At 41.3% G+C, this 26,871-nt stretch overlaps 1 protein-coding gene across 11 annotated transcripts in view; it reads left to right on the forward strand.

Annotated features, from left to right (window-relative positions):
• The window catches only part of PIP5K1A (phosphatidylinositol-4-phosphate 5-kinase type 1 alpha), a 38,719-nt gene extending 12,105 nt beyond the window's left edge, over positions 1–26,614 (forward strand). For 4 of the 11 annotated variants that reach the window (XM_023759221.1, XM_014461316.2, XM_014461314.2 and 1 more), the window contains 14 exons: positions 6,016–6,047; positions 8,493–8,573; positions 10,883–11,013; positions 11,675–11,792; positions 11,949–12,101; positions 13,143–13,442; positions 16,111–16,316; positions 17,677–17,760; positions 18,716–18,764; positions 18,965–19,049; positions 20,187–20,333; positions 20,529–20,658; positions 24,646–24,694; positions 24,967–26,614. In XM_023759221.1, coding sequence (XP_023614989.1) covers positions 6,016–6,047; positions 8,493–8,573; positions 10,883–11,013; positions 11,675–11,792; positions 11,949–12,101; positions 13,143–13,442; positions 16,111–16,316; positions 17,677–17,760; positions 18,716–18,764; positions 18,965–19,049; positions 20,187–20,333; positions 20,529–20,658; positions 24,646–24,694; positions 24,967–24,969 — 1,568 coding nt within the window. In that variant the 3' untranslated portion in view covers positions 24,970–26,614. Of the gene's footprint in view, positions 1–6,012; positions 6,048–8,492; positions 8,574–9,069; positions 9,202–10,880; positions 11,014–11,671; positions 11,793–11,948; positions 12,102–13,142; positions 13,443–16,110; positions 16,317–17,676; positions 17,761–18,715; positions 18,765–18,964; positions 19,050–20,186; positions 20,334–20,528; positions 20,659–24,645; positions 24,695–24,966 lie in introns of those variants that run through there. The other 7 variants (XM_014461318.2, XM_006095254.3, XM_023759222.1 and 4 more) reach the window with 6 other exon arrangements.
• Positions 26,615–26,871: the final 257 nt, after the last annotated feature.

Raw genomic sequence — 26,871 nt, forward strand, 5'->3', positions numbered from 1 at the left:
AATTAAATATTTGTTGTTGAATGAGTACTGACTGAACCAGTAGTCCTTAGTGAAGGAGAGACTAGTACAGAAGGGAACTTCTCCTTCTGACTTTAACTCTCCTTAAAAAAGCAACAAAATTCTGACCTCCTGTTGCATAATATGTGGAGTTATTAATCATTCTTTCAGAAAATATTTTTTTAAGTTTTTTTTTTTTTTTAATATTTTATTTACTTCAGAGAGGAAGGAAGAGGGAGAGAGAGATAGAAACATCAATGATGAGAGTGAGTCATTGGTCGGCTGCCTCCTGCATGCCCCCCACTGGGGATTGAGCCCACAACCCAGGCATGTGCCCTTGACTGGAATCGAACCTGGGACCCTTCAGTCCGCAGGCCAATGCTCTATCCACTGAGTCATTCTTTCAGAAAATATTTTTTAAGTTTTAATGTGAATTCATGCCAAGGATTGGTAACTGATTCTACAGTAAAATTCCAAGATCCCTGAAACTAAACAAACAAAAGAGTTTGCCTATCAGATGCCCTCTTTTTATCCATTGCAGATTCAGTAATCATAAGCCGAATGCTTTTAATCAGAGCAAGTCAAGGTCCCTCATGCACCAAGAGGAAAGCTGGTCTGAAATAAAAGGAGCTTCCGCCTCTATTAAAGTTGTTTTGGTCTTACTGCCAAGACATACTTTCTGCTACTTAGTGAGGACCTTAATGTCTGTGACGCTGCTCTTTCAAGTATCAGACTTGAAAGACAGATTTGTTCCTAGACACTGGCATTGTGTGGTTCAGAACAAGGATAATCTCACTAAGAGAAGTGAGACCTATTTTTGCTGGTGACATTATGACTGTTACCAGAAGAACAGTGTTGTTATTGTTAATCTACTTGAGAAGAACTGAAGGAGGAGGACTCTGCTCTTAATCCTCTATCAGGGAATGTGAAAAATACATTTTCTTGTCCCAAGGGAAGGGGGTACCTCCAGGGAAGAAAACATATGTTCATCTTGTCCATTAGCAGTTTCGAGATGTGTTTGTTAGAGCATTCTAGTTCTCTAGGTGCTTTCTTGTCCCTCCTAGACTCAAGATCACCAGGAAATGAAAACAAAAAGATGGTTTAGGAAAAAGAGTTGATTGGGGGTTAGGAATATGGATTCCAATTCTGGCCTGGTCACCAGCTTTGCTCTCTGATTTTGAGCACATCCTTATGCTTTGCTTTTATTTATTTAAAAAAAATTAGACTACAAATCATAAAGGCCCTTTCTGAATGATTTTTTTTCTTAATATAAATGGTTATTGATTTGTTAGCTTAAAAGTGGACAGTAGCTTCACTTGGGGACTGAAAAGCTAAGTTCTCAACTTATTCTATTTAAAAATCAACTTTCATTAACAGTTATAGATTTTAGCCAGACTGAACATACCCAGGCTAGAGTTAAAAAAAAATAAATCCCAAAAAATGGTTCTTTAGGTCTTTTTCATTTTCTTCTTTCTGTAGAGGAAGTAGGGCTTGAAATTACTATGATTAGCTCTATATCATCTATTGACCCACTCAAAGATAAGTTACTTGAACCATTATTATTTCTGATGAAGCCTGTTTGTCATGGCTTTATTTTTTTGCTTCCAGTAGAGCAACATTAGCTAGTTGTTTACAGTGCTTCTTGGTCCAGGGCCTGTTAATAAGGAGGAGTCTCATAGTCATGAAGGAAATAAACTATGGACATGAATTGGGAATTCTGTAAAATAAAAAAGCAATTTCTGTTAGTGCTTCATCCTTGATGCTTAGTTTTACTAGAGAAAACCTCTCAGAAAGAAGCCAGCTCAGATGAAGAAGCTTGATTATCTAGACTTGCTTTCTTTTCATCTATGGTATTTTTTCACTAAACTTTTAATTGTAAATTTTTTCAGACATACACAACGTATAGAGAATAGTGTAATGAACCACCATTACCCATCAGCTAGCTTCAACAGCAACATTTTGCCAAATTTGCATCTATTATTCTCCAGTCTTCCACCTCCACTCCCTGGGATTTTTTTTTAAAGAGAACTCGGTCTTCATGTGATTTCAGCCATAAATAGTTCGGAATGTATCTCTACAGATAAGGAATCTATTTTGAGGGGAGAGGGAGTTGTAATATTACCATGGTAGCAGTGTCACATCTTCAAAATTAAAAAAGGTTATTTCTCCTCTCAGGGCCTCTGTATCAGAAATCTGTAGCTTATTTTCTAAACATCATCCAAACAACTTTTACACATTATATTTGGTGGATACCTCTCTTAAGCTCTTAATTAAAAACAATTCCCACATCCTGTTGTATTATTTTGAGGGCCAAACAAGATATATGTTTGTAAACTTTAAAGTGCTATAAAAATATACATTGTTTGGTCAGTGGAGAGAGATAGCCTTTCTAAAAATGTGTCAGCATTTCATTGTAGTCTTATAGTCACCATTAAGGTGAAGTAGGATAATATGGAGATGCCCAAGTGATGGAGAAAAGGTAGAAATATTATGAGCTCCTCCAGGTCAGGAACATAACTTCCAAGAGTACCTAGCATAATTCCTGACATATAACAGGTGACCAATAAGTAGTTGTTGAATAAGTGAATGGAGAGGAGCAGAAATAATTTTGCATCGAACTGTGCTGAGATGTGTTAAAATTAAGCCAACGAGGAGAAGCTAGTGTAGAACCTTCTCGATAGCTTTTATAGCTAAGCTGTCAGCTTCTATAACCCACTGTTGGGTAATGGGCTCTCTTTCTTTCTTACAGCACATGCCACATTTCCTAGAGTGAACTAATGATAATGTAGCCATATTGATAATAGCCCTCCAGAGTTTTGACTTAGAAGGGGAGAAGCAGGTTCCAAAATTACTCAGGAAAAAAGTTTTTCTTTGAAAAAAAGTTAATTTCAACATTGGAATTCTACTCTCCATTCAATTTCCCTACCCAAAAAGAGGATGATATATATGGATCATGGATAGGGATTATAAAGTGGTGCTATATCCTTATCAGAAAGTATTTTCCAGAGATGCTAGAAAACAAACTTTCTTTTGAATAATGTTTTAGTGTTATTCATAGGGATGAATCTCAGTGGTTGGCTGGCATTATTACCAAGCCGGTTACTGCCATGCTGAGTTGGTCTTTTACCTCTTTCTCTTTTTTCCCCCCCACTTCTCTCCTCCTCCCCTTCCCTCCGCGGCTCCCCCCACCCCCCATTCTTTCACTGCACGTAAAGAAGAGAGCTTGATTATGAGGTGAACAGGTACAGTGCTGGTGACTCTTTAGTCTCATGTACTTCCTCAGTGGACAATTTCTCATTGGCAGAGCTTTGGGCTATTTGGTCAATCCTTAGCGGATGGTACCTGGTTTCCTGAAATGTCACTCTGCTCTTCATTGGGTTTCTGAACCGCACTGGGTGTTTTACCAACACTGGCAAAATTCTCTAAGCATTTTTCTCTTCCCTTCCATTCATCTTTGGTAGGTTAGAGCTCTGATCTGTGCCCAAGGGGCAAAACTTAAGGCAAGACAGAGAATGAGTCTTGGGTCCTGATTCTTCTCCTCCCTATTATTTATTCTATTATTTGTTAAACCCCAATATCTTTCTAACTGCTTCAGTTCTAGTGTACTTGGGTTAATCCCAGCTTTGCAGTTAGAGATAGCTAAGTAGTTGGCACCAAAATTCCATTGAGTGAAGTTCTCCCACCCTCATTCTGCATACTTTGCAAGAGTTAGCAGCCCTAGAGCTATATGTTTGTGTCATAAAACCAGGAAAGTTAGCAAAGTAGAACTTTTGGAAGTTAGAAAGCCCCAAACTTAGACCCTGCCTTGAAATCATTTATCTGCTTTTCCCCCTCCATTATTTAACTTGTCCAATTACTCCTTGCATATTTTGTAGGTGAGACTGTCAAACTAGGACTAGATATTGGCTTTTCTTGGTTCTTCCAGATCCCTTCCAAACCCCTTCCTTGGGGGGAAAAGTGGGTTGGCCAGGTACCGATCAAGGAGTCCAGAATCAGTGTTTGTCTTCACAACTGAAAGTATACCGATTTCCTCATTGAGAATCACTGATTCCATAGTTATGTGTGTGTTCTTTCAGGAGGGTATGTTGGGGTGGGGGGGAGTTGGGAGGAGCCAAGTACTTTGAAATGCTAATTAACATTTTATGATGTTCTAGGTAATTGAACATTAAACCTTACTGTGGACTCAACTTTGCTCTTGCATTAGAAATCACATCTGGCAACATATTTGTTTAGCACTTCATAGTCCATAAAGTACTTTGAATTTACCTTATCTAATCTTTCTATAACCTAATTTAGGTTCTTTTCTTTTAGTTAAACATAGAGAGCAATTTGCCTGATATAACAAGGGTTTGAACCCAGGTCTTCGAATTTTTTAATAGTTCAGCATGTTGACTTGCTCTTGGCTAAAAGGTTGTAATATATAAAAACTTTGACTATTGTTTTTGTTGGCAGACACCTTAAATTTTGTAGTAAGTCAGTAGAGTTTTAATTATAAATCTGAGTCGTCCTGGCTTTTGCTTAGGGTTCCAGCCCTCATTTGCCTAATCTTTCACCCAGCTGAAGTCAGCATTATTGAAAATGAAGCATCCTACAAAAGATGTCGATTATTGGGCACTGATGTTTTTTCCTCCCATTTTTGGGGGGTTATTTTATGCAGTATGTCTCCTAACAGCTAAGTGAGAGTTCCCTTGCCTCCTTTTTTGGAAGAGAAATGAAAACTATCGTGCTCTTCATTTTTTGCCACTCTGACTCACCATGAGGAAGGGAATTTTGCTGCTCTGCTTATTGTACCAGAAATACTTGGTCTGTGCTACTAGGAGCTGTTCTAACCTCTCTGAGCCCAGCTATATTCTGAAATTCTCAAGGCGCTTGACCATTTGTCTTAAACAATTATAATTAGGGCTTTACCTGATTATCCTCAATCCCATGTGTCCCTGTTGCTGCCTCAACATTAATCTTTATATATGGACTGAAACTAGTGTCTTCCTACTCAGGTATTATGTTATTGAAGATTCATCCCATTTGGACTCCTCTTTTTAATTTTCTTTAATATGGCTAATCTTTATTCCTTTTGAATTCAGAGCTAGATTGATGTGATAATCAGTAATCTATGAAGACAAAGGCCAACATTCTCCAATATGAAATGGGAAGGAAGGTTTGCCTTCCTGAGTGATGATGTATCTCTGATGTGATCATGGATGAAGGTTATGGGGATGGCAACCCCTGAAGAATTGACTTAATCAGAATACATTTTTCTATAGATAATCTTTTGTCACTTTCTGAACATACTTATTCTTGAAATCTTTTCTAAAATTAAATGGATAAAAGTCATAAATAATAATGAGATTTAACTGCACACATGCCTGCACTGATTAAATAGTCAGTAAAACTTTAGTAAGTAAATGCCAACAAATTCCTGTTGAGTTTACAGCAGAAATGAAGATGAGGCTGTAGGGATGCAGAATCAGTTTCTGCTTGCACTGAATGCTTTTTCATTATTTCGATTTTGCATTTTCTCATCCTTAGCCTCTTTCTTCTTCACAGATCAGCTCTTTCTGAAGAGCTGAAATAATTAAAGAGAAGTAAATCACCACAGATATGCTCTAAAAATTCTCACCCTTTTAGTTCTACAGGAAAAAAATATTAATCAAGCCCCAGACTTTCCAATTAGTTTTGGGTCTCTTATGCCCTTTCTCTTTCAGCCATGGTATCAAATGAGACCCTCTGACTCTGATGTATCAAGAACAGGTCTATTTCCCAGAGAAAATATGAACACTTGAGTAAGAAAAGGGACTAGAACAGGAATGGAATGTACTCAAGGGCTCTATGAATATTAGGGAGAACGAGGAAGGGACTTTTAAAATCTCTGTCCAAACGGTATCACAGAGCGAGAGGCCGGAGCTCATTGTTAGGTTTAATTTGACTCAGACCCTGATTGTTTCAGTGTGCAGGATAGAGATATCTGAGTGGGTGTGTGTACACACTTATAATTGTGTTTTGTTTATTTTTTTTTAACAGCTTCTGGAAACAAGAGAGCCATGGCATCTGAGGTAAGTTTCTTTTTTTTTTTTTAATATATTTTATTGATTTTTTACAGAGAGGAAGGGAGAGAGATAGAGAGTTAGAAACGTCGATGAGAGAGAAACATCGACCAGCTGCCTCCTGCACATCCCCTACTGGGGATGTGCCCGCAACCCAGGTACATGCCCTTGACCGGAATCGAACCTGGGACCTTTCAGTCCGCAGGCCGACGCTCTATCCACTGAGCCAAACCGGTTTCGGCAAGGTAAGTTTCTTATTGATACATTGGTTCTAAAACCAGAAGGATACCTGGTTCTGACATCTTTTTTTTTTTTTTTTTAATATATATTTTTATTGATTTTTTTACAGAGAGGAAGGGAGAGAGAAAGTTAGAAACATCGATGAGAGAGAAACATCGATTCAGCTGCTTCCTGCACACTCCCTACTGAGGATGTGCCCGCAACCAAGGTACATGCCCTTGACTGGACTCGAACCTGGGACCCTTCATTGCGCAGGCCGACGCTCTATCCACTGAGCCAAACCGGTTAGGGCTGGTTCTGACATCTTTATTTCCCCCCTGTTTAAGTATCAGGAGCTAGACAGAGTTCTTATATCTGTTTGGTGAGCTAGAAATTATGCAACTCTACTTTTGTTGCAGTTTATTTATTTTAATTTTTTATAAATTGTAAAGAGAGAGGAAGGGGGAGAGAGAGAAACATCAATTTGTTGTTCTACTTATTTATGCATTCATTGGTTGATTCTTTTATATATATATATACTTTTATATACACACACACACACACACACAAGTATACTTGATTTCAGAGAGGAAGGGAGAGGGAGAGATAGAAATATCAATGATGAGAGGGAATCATTGATCGGCTGCCTCCTATATGCCCTCTCCTGGGGATCAAGCCTTCAACCTGGGCATGTGCTCTGTCCGGTAACCTCCTGGTGCATGGGTCGATGCAGTACCTCTGAGCCACATCAGCTGGGCAATTTAATACATTTTTAATGTACCAAAGAATAAATAATGTACCTAAGTGACCTGTAATCTTGCAAACAACTCCTATGAGGGAAGTACTGTAATTCATGTCTTACAGATGAGGAAAGTGAGGATTAGAGGTTCTGTAACTTGCCCAAAGTCACATAGTTAATAAGTGGGATTGATAAGTGTAGGATTCAGACCCAGACAATCCAACACTAAAACCTACTCTTTTTTTTTTTTTGCTGTTACTGCCTCTGGTTGCACAGCTTCAGTGAATTTGAATATCTTCGTTTAACCATACAGAAGCTAAATTTCCTACTTTTTTTTTCTGTGCAGAATGTTTTCCATTTGCTTAACTTGCTTCTCAGCCCTCTTCTTGCCTCTCTCCTGGGTTGTATGACGAGGCTTCAGAATGTGGATCCTTTTGTCCTGGCAACCTGTGGGTCGCGACCCCTTTGGGGGTCGAACGACCCTTTCACAGGGGTCGCCTAAGACCATCGGAAAACACATATATAATTACATATTGTTTTTGTGATTAATCACTATGCTTTAATTATGTTCAATTTGTAACAATGAAATTGGGGGTCACCACAACATGAGGAACTCTATTAAAGGGTCGCGGCATTAGGAAGGTTGGGAACCACTGTTCTAAGAACTGTGAGGTTATATATAGATGGTTTTCTAGCACTAAGAGCCTTAGCAAGAAGTAGAACTTGAATATCAAGTCCTAAGATCGTGACATCCTATTTTCACTAGCCTTCTTGCCTTCTGGCTTGTTAACTTAATTAGCATTGACATCATGAAGAATACCTTCCTGTCTGTTGTGCTGGCATTTTGGCTGTGGGGAATAGCCATCTAGGCTCTGCTCTACTGGTTTTACCTCTTCCTTATTTCAGGGGCTGATATATGGGTAGAAAACAAAGGCATATTATGTTCTCAGGAATCTCTTCAAGGCACTGAGGCCCATACACTATCTCAGAGGAGTCATCTTATTGCCTCAGCCTTTTCATTCCTGGCCTCGCAGTACTTGCATTTGCCAGTGGCAAGATAATTTCTCATGGTAAATTCAGTTTGAGCAGTTGGTATTCAGATTAGATTGAAGGTTAGAGAGGTAGTAATTTCTGAAAGGAAGCTGGTGAAAAAAAGAGGGGAACTGTGGAACTCTACTTGTAACCTGTCTTGCTTTTTTGAACTTCTCCTGTTTCCACTTTTCTTTAATTATACTCATTTTTACTTTCTGTGTTGTCATTCTGAGGACCAAAGGTGAAATATACATCCCTCGGGTTTTCTTCTGTGTTCTTTCAGCCAGTTAATTCACTGGGAAGCAACACTGTAGCTGTGTGTTTGCATAGGGTGGGTCTTCTGAAGATTTTATAAATGTTCATAACCTAAAAAGGGTATGTTGAATGTTTTGGTTTGTCGTCATGGTAGCTGTTTGGTGTATTACGTGGGAATTATATATTAATCTTGACTCTTCTTTTTCTAGGTGCCTTATGCCCCTGGCATGTCCATCAAGAAAATAGGCCACAGAGGTGTTGATTCCTCAGGAGAGACGACATATAAAAAGGTGTGTCTGGGTGGAACCCTTTCATCTTCAGGAAGGGGTAGTCCTGTCCCCTTGATATTCTCCTTATTCTCTCCCATTTCTTGATATCCTAAGCCTTTGCACAATAGCTATTACACAACTTGGACCTTAGCGTTTACTTCACAAAGGGTGAAGTGAGATATCGTTTATCTGTATATGTATGACTAAATGAGAATGTTGTTCATGGACAAATCTGATGGTGGTTGCTATTTCGCTGAGCTGAAGAAACTGGACTTCCCTGTTAGGTATAAACAATTTTCAAGCCCTGAATGTCATTCTTCCCTTGCTTCAGGGAACCATGTTTCTCTTTTTAAAAAAAATATTTTTACTGATTTCAGAGAGGAAGGGAGAGGGAGGGAGAGATAAAAGTATCACTGATGAGAGAGAATCATTGATTGGCTGCCTTCTATACACCCTACACTGAGGATGGAGCCCACAACTGGGGCATGTGCCCTGACAGTGACCTCCTGGTTCGGTGGACACTCAACCACTGAGCCACGCCAGCTGGGCGGAATCATGTCTCTGAGTCTTTTGATCTTTCCTCTGGTGCTGGATGTACATAAAATCAAGGCCATATCTCCCCCAGCCTGGTGATACAGACTGACATCGGGTCAGTGTTTTCCTTTGTTTCTTCTTAACAGTGTGCTTTTTAAAGATTTTCTTCACCTTAATTTTTTATTTTTTTAATCCTCACCCGAGGATGTTTTTATTGATTTTAGAGCGAGAAGAAGAGAGAGGGAGAAAGCAAGAGAAAGAGGGGGAGAGAGAAACATCAGTGTGAGAGAGAAACATTGATCAGTTGCCTCCTGTAGGCATCGAACCCACAACCTTTCTGTGTATGGAACCAAGCTCCAACCTACTGAGCCACACTGGTCAGGGCATGTGTTTTTTTAAAGAATGTAGTTTCAGTTGGTGAAGAGGGCCTAGAACACCTGCTTTTTGAGCTTTCTAATGGATTGGAAAGATAGTAGTACTAGCTAAGAATAGAAAATTGAACTGATGAAGGGAAAACTGGAGAAAAGCATCTTGGGGTGATCTCAGGTCTTCGGTTCTGGACTAATTTGGAGATGCCTAGCCCTCCCCAAGGGACAGTATTCAACCTCCCATTTAGCAGCTGTGCCTTGTCTGATATAGGGCATGCAGATTTCTTGGAGTTCTGTTTCTGGCTCACATACAATATTCTTGTGTCTGTTCTCTGCCTTTATTGCATTTGTCCCAAGTAATAGAGGTAGACTGACTCATTTTCAATCAGGGACCTGACTCCCTAGGAATGGGTACTGAGGCCCATGTTAACTTAACAGACATTTATTGAGCTCTTTTTATATGCCGAACATTGAGACAAAAGGGTGAGTTTCTAGTCTAATTAGAGAGGCAGACACTTAAAAACGCCAGTTATAATTTTAATGCCCAGTGAGGACTAAGTAGAAATACAAGTAATATCTGGTGAGAGTTAGGGATGAGGAAAATGATGTAGAACAAAACTGTCTAATAGTACTTTCTATAGTGATTGAAATGTACTGTTTGTTACCCATTATGGTAGCCACTAGTCATACTTGAATGTGGCTAGTAAGACTGAAGAAGCAAATTTTTAATTAACTTAAAATTAAATAGCCATGTGTGGCTAGAGGCTACTGTACTGGACAGCACATATGTAGGTGATGTGATATTTTTCCATGGGATTGGAATCCTAGATTGTAAGAGTGGGGCTCTTGCATTTGTGTTTTAACCATAGTGTGATAATTTCTGAGAAGTTTTTAGATTTAAAATTGAGTTTTTCCAGGCTTTTTCAGTTAGGAATTTTTTGTTGCTGTTTTTTGCCACTCTATTGTCCTCAGAACACCAATCAAGCCCTGCCTTAGAGGACTGAGGCGTCTATAGCTGGGTAGATAACCAGAATATTAGTTAATTTTAACTGCATCCTATATCAGATGAATAAAATGTTTGGGGGGGCCCCAGATACTCTGGGGGAAGGAACTTTTGGAGTGAGACCTAAGATTGTTCTCTCAATACAATGTATCTTCCAAATATAAATATGGAGAGGAGGGAACATCTTGCCTAGCTTAGGCTGGCTAGGACAGTCCTACCTTTGCTACTCTGTATCTTTAGGCCCTTCCATTCTTTGCCAAGCTAAACTGCAATGTAAAACATGGGGATGGGGAAACTGGGTTAGGATGAACTACTTAGAAGGGCGTTTGCTTTAAGTGCTCCTTCTGGCTCTCCCTCCTGAGTTTTTACTGCTATGATCAGATTTAATCCTAGAAATTTTGCCCTTATTTCCTTTCTGTTTTCAGACAACCTCATCAGCCTTGAAAGGTGCCATTCAGTTAGGCATTACTCACACTGTAGGGAGTCTGAGTACCAAACCAGAGCGGGATGTCCTCATGCAAGACTTTTACGTGGTGGAGAGTATCTTCTTCCCCAGGTAAAGAGGTTAATGTTCAGGACAATGTCCTGGAAAGTGTGCCTTTTCATATTACCCTCAGGCCACTTTTAGGGGTTTGGTCTAATTTAGGCATGTGTCCAATTCTTAACCTGATTTTAATCAGGGTGATATGGGACACTAGAATGTGGAGAATAGATGCTGTCCTTTGGATGTTTCCATGAGCCTCTGGCCTAAAGAATGAGCCCTAAAAAACAAAAACAAAAAACCAATTCCATGCATGTGCTCATGTTTTCATCCCCATGTTGTGCTTTTTTAAAAAAACACATTTTTTTTTTAAATTACTGATTTCAGAAAGGAAGGGAGAGGGAGAGAGAAAAATAGAAACATCAGTGATGAGAGAGGATCACTGATCAGCTGCCTCCTGCATGCCCCACACTGGGACCAAGCCTGCAACCCCAACATGCGTCCTTTACTGGAATCTAACCTGGGACCCTTCGGTCCGCAGGCCGATGCTCTATCCACTAAGCTAAACGGGCTAGCATCCCATGTTGTGCTTTTGTCCCACTAAGTAATGGACTCATCTAATCCCTCTGGTTCTATCAGAAGGGATGTATTGACTCTGCCTCTGGGTGACTCCCAGGGTGGACTCCCTGGATAACAGGGTCTGGTAATTTATGGCTTCTTCTATTTAACCCCACAGTGAAGGGAGCAACCTGACCCCTGCTCATCACTACAATGACTTTCGGTTCAAAACCTATGCACCTGTTGCTTTCCGCTACTTTCGAGAATTATTTGGTATCCGGCCTGATGATTACTTGGTAAGCTTCCGCATCTCATGACCCTATATTGGAGCCCCCTCACTCCATAGTCTTACTCTAGTTTTCTTTTGGAACAGAATTTCATCTGCAGTTGATTTCTGGTTGGGCAGGTCCTGGTATTTCTGAACTTCTTGTTGTCTTCTCTCTGGGGCTCAGTATTCCCTCTGCAGTGAGCCGCTGATTGAACTCTGCAATTCTGGGGCTAGTGGTTCCCTCTTCTACGTGTCCAGTGATGACGAATTCATCATTAAAACAGTCCAGCATAAAGAGGCGGAGTTTCTACAGAAGCTGCTTCCAGGATACTACATGGTGAGGGGAAGAGGAGCATGGCTACCTGTGCTGCCCTCTTTACTCCTGGACAAGGCTGGGGAGGCTGTCTTCTGTGGGGCAAAACAATGTCAGCACTTTTAAACATATATTATTATTGATTTCAGAGAGGAAGGGAGAGAGATAGAAACATCACAGATGAGATAATCATTAATCGGCTGCCTCCTGCACGCCCCACACTGGGGATCAAGCTCCTAACCCGGGCATGTGCCCTGACCCGGAATTAAACTGTGACCTTCTGGTTCACAGGTTGATGCTCCACCACTGAGCCATGCCAGCCAGGCTGTCCTATTTTAAGTGTTATTTGGCTTAGACTGTCCTATCCAAAGGCAAGATTTAATGATGGCCCTGGCCAGGTAGCTCAGTTGCTTAGAGTGTCGTACTGATATGTCAAGGTTGAAGGTTCTATCCCCAATCAGGGCACATACAAGAATCAACCAATGAATGCATAAATAACTGGGACAAACTGTAACAACAAATATTTCTCTCTCTCTCAAAATAAATAAAATAATGTTTAAAAAAATTTTTTTAAAGGATGCAGTGATGATTTTGCTTTCTATTCTTAGCTCAGCTCCTACATTGGAGAATGGGGTTGTTTACTTCCTTGACAATACTCTATCTGATCTTACTCGACTGACTGCTCTTGGGAATTCTGGAGAAATTAGGAGACTCTCCTTTGCCTCTCATCATACACAAGAATATACTATACCACGGGCTAAGAGTTAAGACTTTTTCAATGCTGTCTTCTCTTAAACCTCTCCTAAAGGAATATACTCATCAAACATTCAGTATCCTAACTGATTACTATATTGGAGAGTCTGTGGCTCAGCTTGGTGATGATCCCATCATTAAATGCATTGGGAAATTTCAAACAAATATGGTATATGGTGTTTGGTTATGGGCAGACAGATTGTACTTGAATCCCAAGTAATAGATGAATGAAGGTGGATGGCAGCTTTTGCCCTTGAATTTCACTGAAAGTCAGCTAAGTTACTCTCCTACTTTTTGTTTTCGCGCCCTTAGAACCTCAACCAGAACCCTCGGACTTTGCTGCCTAAATTCTATGGACTGTACTGTGTGCAGGCAGGTGGTAAGAATATTCGAATTGTGGTAATGAATAACCTCTTACCACGGTCAGTTAAGATGCATATCAAATATGACCTCAAGGGCTCAACCTACAAACGACGGGCTTCCCAAAAAGAGCGAGAAAAGCCTCTCCCCACCCTTAAAGACCTGGACTTCTTACAAGACATACCTGATGGTCTCTTTTTGGATGCTGATATGTACAATGCTCTCTGTAAGACCCTGCAGCGTGACTGTTTGGTGAGTTTGTCAGATTCCCTTCTCTCACAGACACCAAAAATCTCAATCACTAAAACAGCGTGGTTGTCCTTGGGCTTCAAATCTATGGGAGATTTGAGTGTTCCTTCACTTCATATTTCCCAGGCTTCATTTAAAATAATTTTTACACTAGATCATTGTTAAGCCTTTACATTTTTACTTCCTCTCTGTGTCTCCTCCCCCATCTGGCTTTATTTCCTTCTCTATCTACCCTGGGCTTCATAATCATACTGTCTTATTTTCATACCAGCACCATCATTCCTCAGATCTTGGTCCTGCCTGCCAAATCTAAATTTATATCTTGGAAGCTGGCTGTTCTCACACAGCTGTGTGTACTGGCATCTCTGTAGATGTATGATATCCATCTCCCCCTGGGCCTTCAGTTTCCCTCATCAGTCCATTTTCTGTTTCTCTCAGAGAGTTCAGATAATTGGCACTCTCTTCAAATCACCTTTTAAAAATATATATTTTTATTGATTTCAGAGAGGAAGTGAGAGGGAGAGAGAGATAGAAACATCAATGATGAAAGAGAATCATAGATTGGCTGCCTCCTGCACGTCCCCTACTGGGGATCTAGCCTGAAACCAGGAATCAAACCATGAGAGCCTGGTTCATAGGTCAATGCTCAACCACTGAGCCACATCAGCCGGACTAACCCACTTTTTTTGGCCATTTAAAACAAATTAAATTTATTGGGGTAACAGTTAATAGAATATAAATTTCAGATGTATAACTTTATAATACGACATCTGTACAGTCTATTATGTGCTTGCTACCTGAATCTAGTCTCCTGCTGTCACCGTGTATCTGATCCCCTTCCCCTTCTTTGCTCTCGCCCTCAACCCCTTTCCTGCTGGTAACCACCTTGCTGTATCTGTGAGTTTGTTTTTGTTTCTTTGTATGTTTGTCAAACCACTTTTTAACTTCCATCCCCCAGCCTTGTTTCTCAAGAAACCACCTCAACTTCCTATTCCATTCCATCCCTTTGTCCTGCCCCATCACTAATTTATAAACCATCCTTAATCTCCTTTCTTAACCAACTTGGTGGCTTATTCCAGGTCAACCCCTTTTGTCCTCTAGATCCATTTCCTCCTATTTCTTTAAGATCATGCTTCATAACTTGCTTCCTTTTCCACCTTTGGCTTCAGCCTCTACTGACTATTTTCTTTCTACACACAAACAAGCTTACTTCTTCTATCTTAAAATTAGGAGGATTTTTTTCAATGTCTGCATTTAATGATGCTTATATTTCTTCCTTTTCTTTCTCTTTTCCTATTTCTGCCTCAACTCACTGTGTCCTGGCTTTTGTTCTCATCACTTCAGTTGAACCACTCTCCCCATTGACTACAGAAATGCCAAATAGAAAGGACTTCTAGGTTTTGTTGAATTTTCTGAAGCATTTGACAGTTAACTATTTCCACTTTTTTAACATATCTTCTTTTGGTGACATCTTTCCCTATTGATTTTTCTACATCTCTGGTATTTTTTTCTCTAACTGGCTTTGCTTATTCTACATCTATTTCAGGATAATGTCTATTTTAGTTTGACTCCTTTGGTTGTAAGGACTAGGAACATAGTGGAACAAATATTTTTTTCAAACTATACATAAGAGTCGTCTACGGCCATACCACCCTGAACGCGCCCGATCTCGTCAAACTATACATAAGAGTCAATCCTATTCTCTTCATCTCTTACTCCATTCACCTACCTAAGTGGTTGAGGTATAGCACCGAAGTGAGCTCCTGGACTGGTGAGAATAAACCCTTTTTCACCCTGTTCTGGGTAGAGGACGAGTGGTGAGAACTATAGGATATGATCCAAGCTCCTTAATGCAACATATCAGACCTGTCATTGTCTTACCCCTGCCAGCCTCTCTAATCTGCCTCACCTCGCCTTTGTATTTTATGTTTTAGAAATACCAAATTATACCTCCCTGTACATAACATGCTGTTTCATGCCTCCAGACCTTGAAATATTCTTTCCTTTATATACTTAGACTTATTTTCTCTGTAATTTATCTTTCATAACTCTATGTATGTATTACTTCCTGACCTGTAGACTGCTCCTCAATTATGTAAGCACTTCCATTGTACACATTAGACTGTATTTATTTTCACTTTTGTTTCTCTTCCTAGATTATAACATTCTAGAGGACAGAAACTCTCTTAAGTATCTTTGTATTCCCCATTAGTAAGCACAGTGCCTATAGATGGTAGGTATTCAGTAAATATTGAACTGAATTGAAGCTGATTGTATTAGGTCTTGCAACAGATCTGCTCTTTCACAAAGTATACTTTTACCAGACCCTCCTTGTGGATTCTTTACAGCACAGATATGTATTTCTTATTCCCTTGAGAATATAATGATGTTTTTGTGAAGAGAAAAAAGGAAAGAACAAAGGGTATCTTGTGAGCTAGGCAGTTGCCTATTTTGTGTTTACTCAAATGAAAGAAAGCTGAGGGGATACAAATGAAGAGCAGCCAAGAGGAGGCTGATAGCTTTTCTCCAAGGACTAGGAGAAGAAAAGGATAATTCTGTGGTTAGCCCTAGAGGTTCACTATCAAGAATAATTGGACCAGAAAAGCTGTGAGGTCCTGAAAAAACTTCTCATGCCACCCAAGGCTCAGATCATGTTATTTCCTCCCATTAGGTGCTGCAGAGTTTCAAGATAATGGACTATAGCCTCCTGATGTCAATCCATAACATAGATCACGCACAACGAGAACCCTCAGCCCATGAAACACTATACTCAATTGATACACGCAAACCAGCTCCCCAAAAGGCTCTCTATTCCACAGCCATGGAATCTATCCAGGGCGAGGCTCGGCGAGGCGGCACCATGGAGACTGAAGACCAGTGAGTGGGCTCAGGGTCATCAGGAAAGGAGAGCACAGGCTAATAGCATTTCTTCTTCAGGAAGGGACGCAGCTTCTGCGAAGGAGTAGCCTTGATTCAGCAGTTAAGCCAACAATGTTAATGCTTACAGACTATAGAATGAGCTTTCTGTTTTTAATTTTTTAAGATATATTTTTATTGATTTCAGAGAGGAAGGGAGAGGGAGAGATAGAAACATCAATGATGAGAGAGAATCACTGGTTGGCTGCCTCCTGCATACCCCCAACTGTGGATCCAGCCCGCAACCCGGGCATATGCCCTTGACTGAGAATCTAACCTGGACCCTTCAGTCGGTAGGCCGTCGCTCTATACACTGAGCCAAACCAGCTAGGGCTATTTTTTTATTTTATTTTATTGATTTTAGCCCTGGCCTGTGGCTCAGTTGGTTGGGTGTTGTCCTATGCACCAAGAGGTTGCTGGTTCCATTCCTGGTCAGGGCACATGCCCAGGTTGCAATCTTCATCCCTTGTAGGGGGTATGCGGGAGGCAGCTGATCAGTGTTTCTCTCTCTCTCTCCCTCCCTCCCTCTCCCTTCTTCTCTAAAATCAATAAAAACATATTTCTTAAAATTTATCAATTTTAAAGAAAGAAAAGGAGAGAAAGACATCAATTTGTTGTTCCACTTATTCATGTATTCACTGTTGGATTCTTACATGTGCCCTACCAGGGATCAAACCTTGGCGTATTGGGATTATGCTTTAACCAACTGAGCTACCTAGCCAGGGCCTAGAATAAGCTTTCTTAAGAGCCTATAAGGAAAGGATGGTATCTTAAATTTGGGATTTGTAGTACACTTGGGAAGAAAAGCTATTCAAAATTAAAAGACTTGTTTTTAAAAGATCATTCAGAGTCTTAGACACGTCTGCAAATGATATTAGAATTTCATAAAAAGCAATTTATTACAGACTTATTTCCATCTATCTTATCATAATGTATCTATCCAGGATGTGTAGTTACTGAAGGGACCAGAGATGTTTTTTAGTTGGTTTCGGTTTTAAGGTATCCTTTAATATGACTCAAGAAGAATGTCTTAGTGGGCATAGATTTAACTATGAAAGTACTGATGGAAGGAGTTTAGAGTTAATTGGGTAAATATTCCCAAAATTGCTGAGTAGGTGATTTCAGATTCTCTTTGGTGGAATTGGGGTGGGAGAGGCAGGCTAGCGAGATTTGGAGAGGATGAGGTTATAATACATACTCCAGAGTGGTTGGGTCAGAGGAAGTCTTTTACTCTTTCCCAGTTTATGGAAGATGGGACCATTATGTTTAGTTACCTGCTAGCCAAAAGATTGTCTTTCTCTTTCCCTTTTGTCTTCCTCAGTATGGGTGGCATCCCTGCCCGGAATAGTAAAGGGGAAAGGCTGCTGCTTTATATCGGGATCATTGACATTCTGCAGTCTTACAGGTGAGAAACATAAGAATTCCAAATTAGGGGGCAAAGTGGATGCAGATAACCCCTCATTTCTCTTGAAGAACATGGGTTTGTCACTGAACTCTTCCTGATATGAGAGCAGCGAGTTATAATCTGGCTGCTTGTCTCATTGGGTGTCACGCAGTGATTTATTTTCTTGATCTTTGCCTGTCCTTTGGCTTCTTTCCCCCACCACCCTCCCAAGCTGAGTCAGTTCTGGGAAGCACCAGGGTAAAATATACCATTTGTCTGACTCTCTGAAAAACCTGTGAGGTGAGTCATACTTCACATTGGGTGACAGCAGGAAACATGTTCCCCTTTTCCATGACCCACAGAGGGTCACTGTGTTCTGTGAAAACTATTAATTGGTCCGTGGAACTAAGAGGCAGTGAAGTGATGGCGAGGGAAGCAAGTGATGGCGAGGGAAGCACTATAAATATAGGGTGTCCAAAAATGAATAATTATAAAGGCAGTGTTTATTAAAGTACATTTCATTTTCAAAATTGAGCTATCAGCTGTTAAAGTATACATACATTTTTTTGGGACACCCTGTACAAGACCCCAGTTTTGCTCCTGTAAGGTTTCAGGTACTAAAAAGGACTGGACAGTGCTTGGTTTGCAGACTCAGAATATTATCCAATTTTAACTCCTCTCTCAGAGGCTTGCCCATCTATTCTTCTAGCTGTTCTTTCACAATAAATATTCTTATCCCTGACTTGCCAGAGACATATTAACTACCCTTTCTCTTGGGATAATTGACCTACCTAGAAACATCTTTGCTCTCATACTGAATAGGTACTACTGTGTCTATTCTTTGGAAAGCCAGTATATTAGTGGGAGTGCTTCCCCAGCCTCTGTCTTTTTAAGTGTTTCTATTACCATTGACTCTAACTCCCTAAAATAAAAAAGTATAAGGTCATGTACACATAATACACATTTTCTTTGGCAGGTTTGTTAAGAAGTTGGAGCACTCTTGGAAAGCACTGGTGCATGATGGGGTGAGTAGCAATTAGCTAGAGGCTCTCCTGCCTCCCTCACTTCTGATTCGCCCCCCTCAGTTTCTTACTATCTCATTTTATTTGTGGGTTTTACCCTTCTACTAGGGTCTCAGCCTAGGGAAAGTGGCCCTTGGACTAGAGGTTCTTTTTCTGGACCTCCTCCATCTCTTAACTCTGCAGCCCTCTCTTCTGCTCTGCAGGACACCGTATCGGTGCATCGCCCAGGCTTCTACGCTGAACGGTTCCAGCGCTTCATGTGCAACACAGTGTTCAAGAAGATCCCCTGTAAGTGGCTTCTACCAGATGAACCCCCAGTGGCTCCCTTCAAGAGATGAGGGGCAGGACACCTCTGTCAGGGAGCTGCCAAAGCCAGAGGCTTCTCCTGCTCTACCCACATTCCATGATAGCTGCTGCCTGTCTTTATGTCAGTCACTCTGTCTGTTCCAGTCGTTTCCAAGTTGCTCGCTGCTTTCCCCCTGGCTCTCCCTACATGTGTCATTGAGGTGAGGGACATTTTTTTGGGAAATTGGCGGGATTTCAAAAAATATGTAGTGTGGGTGTAGGATCCATGTCACAGGCCGAGCTAGGCAGAGTCAGACTTTTATGGACAGAAGTAGGCAAGGATATTACCAGTGTTCTATTTTCTGTTTATAAATTTAACGCCAAGGAGTTCTCAGACTGGGTTCAAATGGTTGAAGCATTTACTGATGTCGCTTAGCGGGTGTTCTTATTTTCTTCCCTCAACTTTTTTGATAGGAAAGTACCAGTGTTCTTCTTTCCAAACCTTTCATGCTGCTGCCAGTGATAAATTCCACCTCCTCCTTCCCATCTCCTCATCACAGGCATCCCTCAGTGAGTCAGAGGACCTAGTCTCCCACACAGTCTTAAGAAATATGGGAAAATCCTTTTACAGTCTTCTCAAAGGGATGTATAGACAAGTGTGTAAAGTGTCGTCATAGTGCCGTGTGCATAAGTACTTCAAGGATATAGAGTGAAAGGGTCATCTTTGTCAGCTTTAACTGAAGGATACTATTAAAGAATGGCGCATGGAATAGAGCAGCTGTCGCCAACCTTCGGGCCTCACGGACCAGTGGTCCATGGACCACCGGTTGGCGACCACTGGAATAGAGAACATCTCATCAGGTGGAAGCTAAGCCATTGAGGGCGCTTGTAGGAGGGGGTGAGAGATGTATGTGTCTCCTTTTTCTAGGTTCCCCTCTTGTTTCCAAAGTGAAGTGAACTGAGATGCCCCTTCCTCTAAAAAGTAGTTCGTAGAGCCCGTCTTTGTTGATATTAACCCTTCTTCCTGCTTTGCAGAAAAACAACTTTGTGTTTGTGTTGGGGGTGCTAGCAGTTTGTACCTTGTCTTGGTGATGGTTTCTGAGGGGGGTGCTAAGTAGGCTCTCTCTTTCCCTTTTGAAGTGAAGCCCTCTCCTTCCAAAAAGTTTCGGTCTGGCTCATCTTTCTCTCGGCGAGGAGGCCCCAGCGGCAACTCCTGCATTACTTACCAGCCACCGGTCTCTGGGGAACACAAGGCACAAGTGACAACAAAGGCGGAAGTGGAGCCAGGTCAGCGCCAGGGCTGGGGTTCCCTTGTGACGGGGCACTCCTTCCCTTCCTTCTGAGTCCTTATTTGCTTAGGACCTTTGCTTCCTATTCCTGTCCAGGAAAAGCCAAGTTGCTACATAATTTTCCCTGTGTTTCCCCCACCCCATTTTTTCTTCTTTTTTATTTATTGATTTTCTTCCCCTTTCTTTTTTCCAGGCGTCCACTTCGGTCGTCCTGATGTTTTACCTCAGACTCCACCTTTGGAGAAAATCAGTGAGGTCTCGACTATTCCTGACCCCTGTTTTTCACCTGTAGTTGGAGAGACTTTGCAAATGTTGTCTACAAGGTTGGTTCCTTGGCCCCTTTCTCTGTAATCTTCTCTCTCTCTCTCTTTAGGTCCTTAGGAACTTCCGTAACTGTTTTTTTTCCAGAGATCATTGTCTTCTGTTCTTCACTAGACTTTTTCAGGTTCACCTTCCTTAGTGTTCATCTTTAGGGTTTAAAACGTGTGCCAACATCTCTGTACCTTTGTGGGTGGGGAAAGCTTGTGTGCAGGCTTTTCTGATAATCAGTAAAAATACCCCAGCGAGCCCTGCATCTCCTGGTGAGATAAGTGAGTTCTCCGCGTAGGATGGAAGGTTAGAGAGATTCCTAGACAGTGAACAATCTTTCAGAATAATCCAGTGTAAAGATTGTCTTTCAGTTTTGTTACCTGGCGTGTTAATTATCTGTTACAATATAATAAATTATCCCAAAACTTAGTGGCTTAAAATTAAAAATGTATGTTACAGTTTCTGTGGGTCTGGAATTTAGGTGCAGCTTAGCTGTGTCCTCTGGGTAAAGGTCTTTCATGAGGTGGTGGTCAAGCTGTTGGCTAGGGCCAGGGCCTCTTCTGAAGGCTCATTTCCAAGTTCATTTATATGGTTTTGGGCAGGATTCAGTTCTTTGTGGGTTGCTGGACTGAGAGCCTCAGTTCCTTGCTGGCTGTTGGCTAGGGCCTCCCTCAGTTCTTTGCCACATGGGCTTCTCCATAGGACAACTCAGATATCTGGCTTCCCTCAGAGTGCATGCGCCTAAGCAGAAGCCACATTCTTTCTGTCATCTAATCTCAGAATTGACATCCTACTACCTGTACTCCATGCTGTTCACTAAATCTAACCCATGCTCAAGGAAAGGATAACACAAGGGTGTGAATACCAGGAAGGCAGGACTCACTGGGAGCCATCTTAGGAGTCACCTGTTAAAGTCCGCCCTCTGATCTCTAGTGACTCACATCCCTCCATGTGCAAAATTCATTCCCCCTCCTGGTCTCCTAAAGTTTCATCCCATTATAGCATCAGCTCACAGTCCAGAATTTTGTTATCCAAATTCGCTCCATGTTTGAGTGAGCTTCCCAGGTATTGCTCCTTGAGTGCTGATCCTCCCAATCTGTGGACCTGTGAAATGAAGAGACAAGCTATCTTCTCACCACCCGCTCACTGTACAGTGGTGAGACAGACATTAGATAACCCCTATACACATTCCTGTACAAAAAGATTGCGAATTTGAGGCACAGGGGAATCGATCCATAGCTACCTAAAATACAGCAAATATTCGAGTTTCTTTATCAGGTCTCAAAGCATGGGAATAATTCTCCATGACTCTCAGCTCTGTCTTTTGGACTCTCGGTTTTGCCTTCTGAGTCTTCCTAAACACTAGACTGTGTTTGCAGCTGAGTAGTTTTCTCAGCCTCCTTCTTGCCAGTAGAATTTGGGGGATCGAGTGGTCCTTTTTCATTTTGCATTGCTTTTGTTCTTTTCAGTCTAAGCTGGTGATGTTTCTACTGATAATTCTCTCAAAGATTTGGTGGACTTTCTGTGAATGTCATTTGGGTTTACTCCATTGGACAAAAACCTCAACTACAAGTACCTTCTTTTATATATATATATATGCATATATATATATTTATTGATTTCAGAGAGGAAGGGGGAGAGGGAGAGAGAGAGAGCGAGAGAGAGAGAGAGAGAGAGAGAGAGAGAGAGAGAGAAACATCAGTCTCCATACTGGGGATCTAGCCCGCAACCTGGGTATGTGCCCTGACTGGGAATTGAACCATGACCTCCTGGTTTATAGGTTGACCCATGACCTCCTTGTTCATAGGTTGACACTCAACCACTGAGCCACACCAGCCAGATAAGCCCTTTGCTTCTTAGAGATCCTGTTGTTGAGAGGATCTGTAAGGTGCATACCCTTAATCTTTTTGAATGTTTTGAATGGCCTTTTATTTATGACTGAATAGTGCTCTGAAATATCAACTTTGATTTTTCTGTGGCCTTAAAAAAACATTTTACAGCCCTGGCTGGTGTGGCTCAGTTGGTTGGAGTTTCCTGTGCACTGCAGGGGTCACAGGTTCGATTTCCGTCAGCGCACATACCTGGTTGGGGCCTGTATTGGAGGCAACCAATCAATATTTTTAACATCAGTGTTTTTCTCTCTCTTTCTCTCTCCCCGTCTCTCTCTCTCTCTCTGAAGTCAATAAAAACATATCATTGGGTGAGGATTAAAAATAAATAAATTAAAAAACTATTTTATAGTCCATACCCATGGCTTCAACTTTAGACCACTTTTTCCTGATATTGGATTTTAGCCTTGGATTTTAGTCTTACTCTGAAGCCATTTCTTTACTTTTTTTGTTTTTAATCTTCACTGGAGGATATTTTTTCCATTGATTTTTAGAGACAGTAGAAGGGAGAAAGGGAAAGGGGGAGAGAGAGACAGACATCGATCAATTGTTTGCCTCCTCCATGCTCCCCAGGCGACCAGGGGCTGGGGATTGAACCTGTAACCCTTCTGTGCACAGGCTGACACTCTACCACTGATCACACCGTGCAGGGCTGTAGACGCTTCTGAATTTTAGCAGTGTTTGCTATCTAGAGAGGCTCAGACTTTTCAAAACTATTGTCAAGTCCTGGCTTCGTTTTGTTTAATAATCCTTCCCTTAAGTTATTATTCTTCTCTCATATTTTACCATAAGCATTAAGAAGAAATCAGGCCCTGGCCAGTATTTTCCAGTGGTTAGAGCGTCAGCCCGCACATGGAAGGGTCTCAGGTTTGATTCCCGGTCGAAAGCATGTACCTGGGTTGCAGTTTTGATCCCTTGCCCCAGTTGGGGCTCAAGGCTCGTGTCTCCAATCCATGTCTCCCTTCTTCCCTCCCTCCCTCCCTTCCACTCTTCCACTGTCTCTAAAAAGCAATGGAAAAATTCCTCGAGTGAGGATTAACAAAAAAAAAAAAAAAGGAGTAGAAATCAGGTAGCACTATGCTTTAGAAATCTCCATAACAGGATCATCCAGTATTAGGCATATATTCTACTTTACATATAACTGCAGATGACATTGTTGCTAAACTTTGTTCCACTATATTATAAGGTTCCCCTTTCATTTTCTAATACGAGTTTTTTCCCTCACTTTCAGCTCTCATTGGCAACCCACTTGAAGTCCAAAATTCTATAGTATATTTAGGGCACTTTTAAACTTTCACTAAAACTCTCCTTGAAGCTCACTTCCTTCTTCCAAAGCCACCCACATTTTAGATTTTTCTTACAGCAGCACTTCATTTCTTGTTATATTATTATCTATTGTTTATGACAAATTACCCCAAAACTTAGCAGCTAAAAACAACAAACATTTATTGTCTCATATTTTATGTAGCCTAAGAATCTAGGTGTGGCTTGGCTGGGTGTCTTTGGCTTAAGGTCTCTCAGGACATTACAGTCAAGCTGTTAGCCAGGGCAGTGGTCTCATCTGAAGGCTTACCCAGGGGAGGATCCGTTTCCAAGCTTATGTAGTTGTTTGCAGGATTCAGTTTGTTAGCACATGGTCCTCTTCATAGGACAGCTCACAGCATGGCAACTGGTTTTCCCAAGAGCAAACAAGTAAGAGAGCATGTACCCAAAAGGAAGCTATAGTCTTTTTGTAACCTAACCTCCAAATCGGCATCCTATCACCTGTGCTAGATTCTGTTCACTAGGAGAAAATCACTAAATCCAGCCCACACTCAAGAGAAGAGAATTACACAATGGCATGAATATCAGGCAGCAGTGATATTTGGGTGCCTACCTTACCTGGGGATTGAAGACAGAAGAAGAGGGTATTAGGAAATATTTTATAGTTTCCAGAAACTAAATAGTTAATTAAAACAATGTTTCTAAATCTAGTAGCTTCTTAGCCTCTTCTTTCTGAGTGCTGAATTGATTCTGAAGTGAAATATAGAAAATAAACTTGAGAGGAAAGTTTTTTTTTTCTTTTTTATCTTCTAATTCTTTCTCTACCTCTGTTTTTCCCCCTCCTGTTAGTTCAACCCTCTTGGAAAAGCTTGAAATTGAAGAGTCAGAGTTCACCCAAGTAAGTGTCTGGGATGTGGGGGAGGTGAAGGGTATAAAGAGGATGTACTGATGGAGTGTGGAGCAGGGTGCTAATTGGCAAAGTTAGAAGGACTGGGTGCCCCCTAAATCTTGCATTTTAAAAATTTTGCTTTTGGTACCCTGTACTTGGAAATGGAGGTTGAAATAGAAGAAAACTTATTAACTCGGCCAGGCAGGTTGAAATTAGCTTGAGTTCCTTTCCTTCCTCATTTCATACTCCTCATTCTTAACTTGACACCCTTTCTCTTTCAGTGAGCAGAAAACCTCAGAAGACCTGGAACCAGATTCTGTCTCTGTGATCTCAAGATGTCAGCCATTGCCCCAGTAATGCTGAGTTTTCTTCTTGGTCATCAAAAAAGGAGTATAATGGAGGCTAGGGTAGCTCTCCAACTCCTTTCTGAAGAACAACTTCTCCTTCCCCTTCCTCATGAATGGGCATATTGCCTTGGACAGTTGAGGAACCAGCTTCCTCTCCACTCCCGAGTTGGATGGCACGAGTTTTTAGCTGGCCAACTTGGGCTTCTACAATTGAATTGTTTTCAAACACCCATTCTTCCTGCTGCAAGTGGGGCTGCTGGACTTGGTGGTTTCTTCCCTCTCATCTACCTTTCACCAGGAGCTGGACTCTCAATTTCCTCAGGACAGACTGGCTGGCACATGATCCCTACCATAGCTCTTTCTCTATGGAAGGGGAGACCCCTGTAAGCTTTGTAAAAGTTTTGGGGGAGTGAAGATGTTTAACCACCTTCCAACCTTCTTTTTTTCCTTAAAAAGGAAAAGAAAAAATAACGCACAGCACACAATTTTAAGCCAGACAGTTCAGATCAAAACTCCAGAAGTGTTGGAGAGATGCCTATTCATAGGGTTTCTTCTGGAGAGCCTTGGTGTTTGAGAAGCGGAAGAGGTGATTGCTCTGCCTGGAGCAGCTCCTCTTTAACTCCTCCTCTCTTGATGAATTTCTTAAGGCTAAAGGAATGGAGAGAGTGGGACCTTGGGTAATCTTTACCCCTTTTGTTAAAACGGTGGGGCAGTCATGGGCTAGGCGATCAGGGCTCTTCTTAGGCATGATCCTACTCACTGCCAGGCCATAATGATTATTACTGTTTTGTAATTTGAAATGTATTCTGATTGTTTTTTCTAAATATGAAGACATCAAATGAATTTTAGATCCTTCTCCAAAGGAGATTTCTTCCTTATTCTTCCCACCTTTTCTAACAGTGTTATGCTGTTTGTGGGGCTGAGGTGGAGAGAGGGTCACCTGTGTTTGTTTAACAGGCAGCCCATATCTATGAAGCTAGAGAATCTCTCTTAAACTCATGGGAGCCAGCAGATTCTTGCCTCGGTGAGGCCACTGCTGTGCCGCATGGCCTGCCCCTCTCTTCATGCAGAGAAGTTGGGAATGGGGGCTGTATGATCCCTCTCCTCCCCATCTCAGAGTTGCAGTTCTCCATCTGGTCCTCCTCCTCCTGTGAGGAGAAGGGGCCTGGCATCTCAGGCAGATTGTTGAATTCCCAGACTATCCTCTTCATCCCACCCCACGTTGATGGTAGGTTAGCCCACACCCCGAGTAACTGTCTATATTAGACACCCTCAGCCAGACTCTGGCTGCCTGTCTTTGCTGCCATGTTCTTTTTTACAAGAAGGAAAGAAAGAATTCTTGCTAGTTTTTTTCATAATTTACTATTTATGATGTATTTAAGTGTTTTATTCAGGACAAAGTTCTGTAGGGGGTGGGAGGGAGTATTCAAGGGAGGCTGGGTCTTAGGGAAGGGAATGGGGAATGAACATTTTTATGAAGTGTCACTATTTGCCTCTACTTTGTATTGTTCAGAAACGGCAAATGCAATATAAGTGATAACTATCTGGTTTTAATGTATTAAACTTTCATCAGTTATTTAGATTTCTTGTTTCTTCTTGGTTCTTTTTCATATACCATCTGATCAAAACTTGAGCCTCCCACACAAGCTCAAGTTCTGTTCATGTTGCCGTGAACAAATGCTGCATCCTTTCCAGCCTCAGTCTAACTCAGGCCGAGAGAAATGGCTTCATTCCCTTCCAGCCACCCCCTTCATCTTTTTTTTTTTTTTAATATATTTTTATTGATTTCAGAAAGGGAGAAGGAAAGAAACATCAATGATGAGAGAATCATTGATCGGC

The sequence above is a fragment of the Myotis lucifugus genome, unplaced genomic scaffold (genome assembly GCF_000147115.1).
Source record: "Myotis lucifugus unplaced genomic scaffold, Myoluc2.0 scaffold_151, whole genome shotgun sequence".
Taxonomy (NCBI): domain Eukaryota; kingdom Metazoa; phylum Chordata; class Mammalia; order Chiroptera; family Vespertilionidae; genus Myotis; species Myotis lucifugus.